General features: G+C 41.8%; 1 protein-coding gene across 1 annotated transcript; it reads right to left on the bottom strand.

Annotated features, from left to right (window-relative positions):
* Positions 1-9,196: 9,196 nt before the first annotated feature.
* On the bottom strand, positions 9,197-10,609 carry LOC132534680 (tripartite motif-containing protein 75-like). Its single transcript, XM_060179148.1, has one exon. The coding sequence runs from the start codon at positions 10,607-10,609 to the stop codon at positions 9,197-9,199; it is 1,413 nt and encodes a 470-aa protein (XP_060035131.1).
* Positions 10,610-10,860: the final 251 nt, after the last annotated feature.

The following is a 10,860-nucleotide window of genomic DNA, read 5'->3' as shown; positions in this document are numbered from 1 at the left end:
ACCAAAAAAGAAAACTACAGACCAATATCTCTGATGAACATAGATGCGAAAATATTGAACAAAATTCTAGCCAACCGGATACAGCAGTATATCAAAAAGATTGTTCATCATGACCAAGTGGGGTTTATCCCAGACATGCAAGGTTGGTTTAATATACGTAAGTCAATCAATGTGATCCACCACATCAACAAAAGCAAGACCAAAAACCACATGGTCATATCAATAGATGCAGAGAAAGCCTTTGACAAAATACAACATCCCTTTATGATCAAAACACTTCAAAAATGGGAATAGATGGAAAATTCCTGAAGATAGTGGAGTCTATATATAGCAAACCTATAGCCAACATCATACTCAATGGTGAAAAACTGGAAGCATTTCCACTCAGATCAGGTACTAGACAGGGCTGCCCACTATCACCATTACTATTCAACATAGTGTTGGAAGTTCTTGCCATAGCAATCACGCAGGAGCAAGGAATTAAAGGCATACAGATTGGAAGAGAAGAAGTCAAACTCTCCTTATTTGCAGATGACATGATAGTATACATGGATAAACCTAAGGACTCCAGCAAGAAGCTTTTGGAAATCATCAGGCAATACAGTAATGTGTCAGGCTATAAAATTAACATTCAAAAGTCAGTGGCATTCCTCTATGCAAACACTAAGTTAGAAGAAATTGAAATCCAGAAATCAGTTCCTTTTTCTATAGCAACAAAAACAATACAATATCTAGGAGTAAACCTAACCAAAGAAGTGAAAGACTTGTATACTGAAAATAATGAGTCACTCCTCAAAGAAATTGAAAAAGACACAAAGAAGTGGAAAGATATTCCATGTTCATGGGTTGGAAGAATTAACATCATCAAAATGAATATATTACCCAGAGCCATCTACAGATTTAATGCTATCCCCATCAAGATCCCAAGCACATTTTTTAGGAGAATAGAACAAATGCTACAAATGTTTATCTGGAACCAGAAAAGACCTAGAATTGCCAAAACAATCTTGAGAAAAAAGAACAGAACCAGAGGCATCACACTGCCAGATCTCAAACTGTATTATAGGGCCATTGTCATCAAAACTGCTTGGTACTGGAACATGAACAGACACACTGACCAGTGGAATAGAATTGAGAGCCCAGAAATGAGGTCCCACACGTATGGACATCTAATCTTTGACAAAGGGGCCCAGACTATTACATGGGGAAAGCAGAGTCTCTTCAACAAATGGTGTTGGAAACAATGGGTTGAAACATGCAGAAGAATGAAACTGAATCACTGTATTTCACCAAATACAAAAGTAAATTCCAAGTGGATCAAGGACTTGGATGTTAGACCACAAACTATCAGATACTTAGAGGAAAATATTGGCAGAACTTTTTTCCGCATAAATTTTAAAGACATTTTCAATGAAACGAATCCAATTACAAGGAAGACTAAGGCAAGTATAAACCTATGGGACTACATCAAATTAAAAAGCTTCTTCACAGCAAAAGAAACCACTACCCAAACCAAGAGACCCCTCACAGAATGGGAGAAGATCTTTACATGCCATACATCAGATAAGAGTTTAATAACCAACATATATAAAGAGCTTGCTAGACTCAACAACAAGACAACAAATAACCCCATCCAAAAATGGGGGGAGGACTTGGACAGAATATTCACCACAAAAGAGATCCAAAAGGCCAAGAAACACATGAAAAAATGCTCCACGTCTCTGATTGTCAGAGAAATGCAAATCAAGACAACAATGAGATATCACTTCACTCCTGTGAGAATGTCATACATCAGAAAAGGTAACAGCAGCAAATGCTGGAGAGGGTGTGGGGTTATAGGAACCCTCCTGCACTGCTGGTGGCAATGTCAATTGGTCCAGCCTCTGTGGAGAACAGTCTGGAGAACTCTTAGAAGGCTAGAAATGGACCTACCCTATGACCCTGCAATTCCTCTCCTGGGGATATATCCTAAGGAACCCAATGCATCCATCCAAAAAGATCTGTGTACACATATGTTCTAGGCAGCACAATTTGTAATAGCCAAAACTTGGAAGCAACCGAGGTGTCCAACAACAGATGAGTGGCTGAGCAAGTTGTGGTATATATACACAATGGAATACTACTCAGCTGTAAAAAAAAAATGGTGACTTCACCGCTTTCAGCCGATCTTGGATGGACCTTGAAAAACTCATTTTGAGTGAAATAAGTCAGAAACAGAAAGATGAATATGGGATGATCTCACTCTCAGGCAGAAGTTGAAAAACAAGATTAGAAAAGAAAACACAAGTAGAACCTGAAATGGAATTGGCGTACTGCACCAAAGTAAAAGACACTGGGGTGGGTGGGTGGGGAAAATACAGTTCCATGAAGGATGATAAATGACATAGTGGGGGTTGTATTGTTAAATGGGAAACTGGGGAATGTTATGCATGAACAAACTATTGTATTTACTGTTGAATGTAAAACATTAATTCCCCAATAAAGAAATAATTTTTTTTAAAAAAAGAGGGTTTGAATATCACTGGTCTTCACCTGAAGAATTGATAAAACATTGAAACAACAGTTAATTTGCATAACTGACCTCTTTAAGGACATTACTTCCATACAAGTCAATCTAGGCAAGTATGATTAGTGGATTGAATATTACTGAGAGTGACCTCATAAAATACCTATAGGAGGAGACTACCTGGGGTGCAACAAGACAGAGATAGAATGACTTCAGGAACCCACACAATTACTGGTGAGTGCAAACACATGTGGCTCGTGGAAGAGCCTAGGGAGATATTAAGTCTCTGATACAGACTAGCAGTTTACCAGTGAGAAAACATCTACAATCAGTATCACCAACCAAAAGACGGCAGACGGGACAAGACTCCACTAAGACTCACCAAATGCAACTGTGAGTCTCCATTGCTACTGCCTTCAGAATCTGGAGCAGCAGGGTGGGGACAGGGGTGGGCGGGGTGGGGGGGGACCCTGTGCTGACACCAGGGTACTGAGAATATCTACCACTCAGTGTCCTTGTGGTGAGGCTGTGAGAATCTCTTTTCATAACCACTAGATTTTCTCTGCCCTACCCTGCATTATCTCTTGGTCAGGAGTCAATGATTAAGCTAATAAGCCTACCTATAGCTTCAAAGCTCTCAGTCTCCCACAGCCTAAGGGAAGAAAAAGAACAAAAGAGGCTTTTAAACTACTGTGCCCCAACTCAGGGATTAAATTATGTTTGAAACAACTGTCAATTCCCACAACTGTGAACCCTTTAATTACCTTACTTAGACACAAGTCAATCCAGGCAATAGTGATCAGTAATTTGAAAAGTACTGAGAGAGGGACTGACCTCATAGCATACTATAAAATGGTTAAACCAACAAGAAGAAAAATTGGACAAATGAAGCACGGCAAGAGTCTAGCTAAAAGCCTTCCTAGGGCTGAAGCACAAGACAATGAGGTCAACATCCAAACAGTAGTTAAGAAAGTAATTTAAGGAGTTAGTAATGACTTTGAAAGAATTGTCACCAGAAATTCGGAAACAACTAAAGAGACCCCGGAGTAAAACACCAATGATCTCAAGATTATTAGAGAGCTGAAAGCTGAAATAGCTGAACTAAGACCAAAATTAACTGAACAAGCTAAAAGAGTATCAGAATAGGGAAACATAATAGATGAACTCCAGAAAAAAGTGGAGGGGAGAGAGAATAGTATCAATGAGGCTGAAGATCAAGGATGAATTAGAGATAACTAAAAAGGAAGTAAGAGATGTCAAAAAGATATGAAGAGATACTGAAAACATTAACAGAGGCCTGTGAGATGATTTCAAAAGAAATAACATATGCATTTTTGGCTTACCAAAGGAAGAAACAGAAATAGAGAAAGAAATTGTTCTTAAGGACATAGTAGCTGAGAAGTGCTCTAGTCTAGGCAACATCAAACACATATAAGTTCAAGAAGCCTAGATGGTCCCAAACAGAATTAACCCAGACTTAAAGGCACCAAGCCACATCTTCTTGAGAATGGAAAGGAATGAGGATAAAGAAAGGATTGTGTGGGGGTCGGGCGGTGGCGCAGTGGGTTAAGTGCATGTGGTGCAAAGCGCAGGGACCAGTGTAAGGATCCCGGTTCGAGCCCCCAGCTCCCCACCTGCAGGGGAGTCGCTTCACAGGTGATGAAGCAGGTCTTCAGGTGTCTATCTTTCTCTCCCCTTCTCTGTCTTCCCCTCCTCTCTCCATTTCTCTCTGTCCTATCCAACAACAAATTGCGTCAACAAGGGCAATAATAATAACCACAATGAAGCTACAACAAGGGCAACAAAAGGAGGAAAAAAAATGGCCTCCAGGAGCGGTGGATTCATGGTGCAGGCACCGAGCCCAGCAATAACCCTGGAGGAGGGAAAAAAAAAAAAAGAAAGAAAGGATTGTGAAGGCTTCAAGAGAATAACAGAGTCACCAACAGAGGAAATCCCATAAGGTTAGCAGCAGACTTCACCACACAAATGCTACAGGCCAGAAGAGAATGGCAAGATATCGATTAAGTACTCAATGACAAAGGTTTTCAACCAAGAGTACTCTATCCTGCTAGACTGTCATTCATCCTAGATAGAGGCCTAATAACCTTCTCAGACAAGCAATAGTTGAAACAATCAACTATCACCAAGGCTGCCCTGAAAGAAGTTCTGAAAGGTCGTCTATAAACAGTCAGACAACCATCAAAATGTCAACTCTCAAAACACTCCAAAAATCTACAATTTAGTGACATTAAAATACCTTCAATCTTTGACATCATAAATGTCAATGGCCTGAATTCACCTATTAAATATGAAACTAATCTGTTAGTTCCCTAAATATGCTGCATACATATTGAAACAAAATAAAAAATAAAGCTGAGTCAATACAGTCTTCATACTACAAATGCTAAAAAAAACAAAGGGCAAGAGACTGACATCCTTTAGTGATGATTCTTTAGTCTTTACCAGTCCACCCAATCACCTGGGACCCAGTTCAGGGAGCCCTGGGATTCCCACATAGTCATGATAGGCCTAGACCTCGAACAGATCCGTCTCACCACTGTGATTGGTCATCTCAATCAGGGCTAACATACTGGAACCCTTTGTCAGCCCCTATAGGACCTTGCCCTCAATATGGATCAACAATGGTAGAAAGTGTTCCATTCCCCAAAGGGAGGTTGGACAACATACTCTACCTATTGCCAGAGGACAGTGGGTCCTGAAATTCGTGCAGCCTAGAGTGTTCCTAGCCTTGGCCACAGATTGTGAGCTCATACCTACAGGGATGCAGACTTTACCTAGGCTTGAGTGCTGACTACGGGCTCCTGATCAAATTCATGGGGTTTATATTTACAAGTATTATATTCTTTCCCCATAATTGGGAGCTACTCTCTTTCCTGATCCAGCTTTCTAGTCCTTTTTCCAACTATCACAACAGACACACATCTCCCCAGACAAAACCCTGGATCCACCTGCATATTGGATGTCAGGCTAAGGCAAGCCAAGTAAATTCAAGGGCCCCCTGGAACATACCTAAAACAGACCTATAAGTTTGTTTGTTTCCAAAAAAGAGACCCCAAATCTTTATCATCAATATTCTTGCCTTTAGGTTCATGATTAGTCAACAATTTGTTCTGCATTATATCTTTACTCTTTTTCAGCCACCAGGGTCCAGGTGATACTATGCTGCCAACACAACTTCTACGGAAAAGGCCCCCAGCATGTGTCTTGGAACCTCTCCTCCCCAGATTCCTGCCCCTCTAAGGAAAGAGAGAGACTTGCTGGGAGCTTGCCAATTCCTATGTTCAGAAGAGAAGCAATTACAGAAGCCAAATCTTCCACCTTCTGCACCCCTCAGTGATCCTGGTTCCATACTCCCAGAGGGATAAACAATAGGGAAGCTATCAAGGGAAGGGACTGGATATGGAGCTCTGGGGGTGGGCAATATGTGAAAATATGCCACTCTTTTCCTATAGTCTTATCAATATTTCCATTTTATAAATCAAAAAAAAAAATAAAGAACAAAAACAGTCCTCATGATTTCATTTCAAATTAGTTTATTTGCATTTTTAATATGTTTACCCAGAACACTGTTCAGGTCTTGTCTAGGGTGGTGCTGGGGGTTGAATGTGGGACCTGGAGTGTGAGTCATGATAGTCATTTGAAGAACCAATATGCTGTCAGTCTAAATCAGTGAACTTCCAAAGTTCTTCTCATACAGTGGGAGTCCTAGAATCGTCTAGGTGTTGTCTTCACATTACAGACAGCAAAGGAAGCTAAACCACAGTTCATCCAACCGACCCTCTTACATCACAGATTCTAATAGGATTAGTCTTGTCTCACAGAAGTCTTGAATCAATCCTGAGTATCACCTGTGTCAGATTGATGTTCTCCCAGTTAATTAATGTTTTCCGTTATAATTAAAATTGAGCCAAGGCTGTAGCATGGCATTATGACATCTTTCTCACTCCTGTGAATATTATTCTCAGTTCTGTCTCCCAAAGTACATACAAATAGTATTTATATCTTAAACAAAAAAAAAAAAATGGTAATAGAATATTATGTGTAGTGTAGAGTTACTGACAGTTTTAGAAACAAAATATATGAGATAATAGTATTATATGATCTTTTAAGATTTTTTCCCTTTATATGAGAGATACAGAGAGAGGAGAGACAGACAAGAGCATTTCTTAGCGCTGGCTTATGGCTGTGCTTGGGATTGAGGGATTGAACCTGGGACCTTGGAGCCTCAGGCCTGAAACTCTCTTTGCATATCCTTTATGCTGTCTCCCCAGCCCTGTGTTATAGTTTCTTAACCTAGCAGGTGGCATATTATTTGATGCAATCAGTGAGCTACTGTATATGTTTTACACAGTTTCTAAAATGACAACAAAGATGGATAACTAAGAAGACTAATCAAACCAAATGAAGTGATGGAGCAGTGTTGCTGGAGGTAAGACTAAAATCAAACATGGGAAACATTTGTATTTTACTTAAGAGATGCTAATACCCCAATTGTCGGCAAAGATTTTGAGGTGAGAGTCCGAAGGGGAGCATCACTAGTGGTGAAGCAGTGTGGAGGTGCCGTTTTTTCCCTCTCTCCCTATCTCTCCATTCTAGTTCAGTTTCTCTGTGTCCCTACACAGTAAGCAAGTAATATCTTAAAAGAGGAGAAAGAACATAAAAGACTGATCTATTTGCATGTCATTTATATATGCCCAATCAGCTTATTTTAGAATGAAATTAGCTACTTAATGTGATGGCATATGTTAGGTAAGTTTATGTTGAGCCCTGACCTAAGTAGTTTGCAAATAAATACTCCATCATGTGAAGGTACCTGGCAGGCATGCCTTCAGAAATGTTCTTTGGTCATATATCCATGAGCAAACAAACATGCACTTGGTCTGCATGCCACTATGGCTCTGGCCCATGGCTGTGCCCATTATGCGTGTTTGAACTATGTGTTTGTGGAGGTGTTTGGCACTTTCCTAACTTTTTTAGGCATGGTGCCCTCAAGCGGTGTTTGAAGCAGTCACTTCACTTCCTGGAAGACGGAAGCACTGGGACAGGGGGTGAAGTGCTTGGTTGAATATACAGGTTACTATGCTTAAGGAACTGGGTGCAAGCCAGGGTCCCCACCTGCAGGGTTCATGAGTGGTGAATCAGTGCTACAGGTCTCTCTTATCTTGCCAGCTTCCCTCCCACTTGTCTCTGTATTTATCAGAAATAAGGAAATGAATTTAAGAGTTTGAAAGCACTGACAAATCTGGAAATGGTGTGACAAGAGGAGGTATGTTAGATCCATAAGTACCACTATAGTCATGACATGAGAGTTTCACTTACTCCAGTCAAAAGATCTTAAACATCTTCACATCTTATTTTCTCAACATTAATATTATTTATTGAGGTTAGGAAGGCATGTGCCCGAGTTGAAATAGAATAAGAACCAAAAAACAATTCCTAAAATTTAGTTAGGATATCAGAGAGACAGTCATATTTTTAAGTTGATACATTTTTTAACTAACAGAATACAGTTAAATGAAGAGGGGAAAAAGGAAAGAAGAAAGAAATAAAGAAAGGGACAAAGAAAAAAGAAAGGGAGAAAGGGAGAGAGAAAAAATGAATGAAGTAGAAATCATGGAAAGCAGGGGCAATGAAAGAAAGAAGAAAGAAAATAAAAGGGAGAGAAGAAATAATGAGAACAAGAGAAAACAGAGAAAGAGAACAGGAGAATGAAAGAGAAAAAGAAGAAAATGGATTCTTACCATCTCATATATAAAGAGTGGAAAAGAGGCGTGACAAGAACCTTACAGCCACATCTAGAATCTAGTACCAGGACAAACACATAACGAATGAGCCTTATATAAGAAATAAGGAAACCAAAATATCTTCAAAAAACATCTAGGGCATATGTAAAAGAATTAGAAAGGAACTAAGACTAAAGATGGGAAGCATTTGTATTATACTTATGATATGCTACTACCCCAACTACTGGCAACAATTCGGAGGTGAAAGTCAGGAAGGGGACATCACTACTGGTGAAGCAGTGTGGAGGTGCCTTCCCCCACCCCCTCCCTATCGCTCCATTGTAGTTCAGTTTCTCTCTGTCTCCATAGGATAAGCAAGTCAGAAGGTCTTCAACATCTTCACTTCCACTTTCTCAACATTGATTTTATGTCTTAAGGATATGAAGAAATGAGACCAGTGCCTCAAGCTGGGACATGTGATGCTTGGGAAGCCCTCAGGACTCAGTGTTGATTTATGTACCTGGACACTTGAGAGACTGCAGACACATTGATTTTTTTCTACCGATTATTCCCAAAGAATAGTCACCATGGAGAAATAGAACAAAAAAGCATTAAATGAGCTCTAACTCTTTACTCGGTGTTGACATCAAACTTTAATTTAAACGATTTTATAGTTGAACACTTGACCAGAAGGATGTGGGAAGAGGAAGACAGAGCAGGATGGGGGAAAAGACATGGGATTGAGCAATTGGATGTCACTGCACTCAGTTGTGCGTGCGTGTCTTTAAGCTTGAAGAATGCAGGGCAGGTAACTCCTGGTAGAGTTAACATCCAAGACTCTTTATTTCCTGATCAGATGTTTAGAAAATCACTTCTAGAATGCTAACTGTTGTACAACTCACTATAAATCATCGCTATTTACAGGCAAATGAGGTAATTTCAGGGGTCATTCTTCACAACCTCCTGCTGCACAGAGTGTAAGAGGAAGAGAGTCTGGGCCCAGGCAGAAATAAGGCTTCAGTGAGTCATCAAATGTCTGCCAGACAGAATGGATGTGGGAGTTGTCACTCAAGTTGTAGAAGGAAATCTGCCCCAGCTCCCAGTCCAGGTAAACTCCAATGCCTCTGGGCTTGGTCTTCAAAGTCAGAACAGCAGGACGGGCACCTCCTGCCACATAGTCTCCATCCTGCAGTTGAATGGTCCAGCGCTTCTTCTGAAAGAGGGGGAGCTGCTGCAACCTGCCAGAAGGGGAGTGGCTACACACCCCTATGGCCCAGGTAGGCTTGTCCTCTACCTGCACCTCCCAGTAATGGCGGCCGCCACAGAACTCTTCAGAGCCCAGGACTTCGAGATCAAATGGAATTCCCTGCTGTCTTTGGAGATGATCTTCACCCCTTTCCTTCAGCAATGTCACAGATTTCTTGTTCTTGGACACATGGAGATTAGGGTGTGCAGTGTGTGGATCCAGAGTCACATCTGCTCTGAATTTCTCCCTGATCTTCTCCATGGCTGACTGCAGTGGAGGCAGACCACACAGCGGCCTCCTTAGCTGGACAGAGTAAAGAGCTGGGGGCTTCAGGCTCCCATATCTGTCATGGATCCTCTTGACCTCGGTCAGCATATCCAGATCTGGCAGCACACTCTTTTCTGCTATGTCCTTGAGCAGAGCCTCAGTGCTAGAGATGTTGTCCTCAAAGGCAGTGCTATTGGTGTTGTATCTATGCTGAACACTCTTCTCTTCCTCAGCTAGGCTGGAGAGAGCTGCCTCATGCTGCCTGTTCAGAAAGTCTACAGTGTGCTTTAACTCAGAGGCTAACTTCACCCTCTTCTTAGTCACTTGGTCTCTCAGTTCCTGGACTCTTCTGTTTTGCCTGTCTTCTTCTTCCTGGAATCCTCCTTTATACTTCGTCAGGAGACTGCTGTACTGGGTGATACACTGTCTGTAGTAGGGGGCAACCTCCTCCACAGACCCCACATGGTGGTCCTGGTGGTCAGGGGGCTGAACACAGTCAGAACACAGCATCTGTAAGTCCTCCTCACAGAAGAAGCTCAGCACCTGGTTGTGCCTCTCACACAAGTGAGGGCCCTGCTGCCTCATCTCGTTCCTGCTGCTGTGGAGGAGCTGGCAGGTGTCAATGATTTTTGCCAGCTGGCTGTTGGCAGTCCACTGCCTCTCTTGACAAGGGTACCTGCAGAAAGGGCAAGGGAATCTGTCCTGATGATCTTGCCATGATGCTTGCAGGCAGACTTGGCAGAAGTTGTGCCCACACTCAATGGTGACGGGCTCTCTCATGTAGTCCAAGCAGATGACACATGTGGTCTCGGCTTGGATTGCTTCCAAGATTCCTGATGCCTCCATTTCAGCTCAGTGGGAAGGGCTGGAACACACTCGTTTTCTTCACGGCCTTTGGCTCTGAGGTTTCTCTCAAGACACAGGCTCAGGCCTCTCTATCCTGGTGCCGAGGATCTCTGGAACAAAGGCAGGCCCTGAAAGTGGCCTCAGGTGTCCTGCTTGGTGCTCAAAAATCTGCTCACCACCTACAGTTTAATTTCTATGATTTTCTAAACTGTTGTGGTCACATGAAAAGTCTCAACTCTACCTGAGGAAGA

The sequence above is a fragment of the Erinaceus europaeus genome, chromosome 19 (assembly GCF_950295315.1).
Source record: "Erinaceus europaeus chromosome 19, mEriEur2.1, whole genome shotgun sequence".
NCBI classification, from domain to species: Eukaryota; Metazoa; Chordata; class Mammalia; order Eulipotyphla; family Erinaceidae; genus Erinaceus; species Erinaceus europaeus.
The sequence above is the reverse complement of the archived record's forward strand: the minus strand, read 5'-3'. Positions and strand labels throughout refer to the sequence as shown.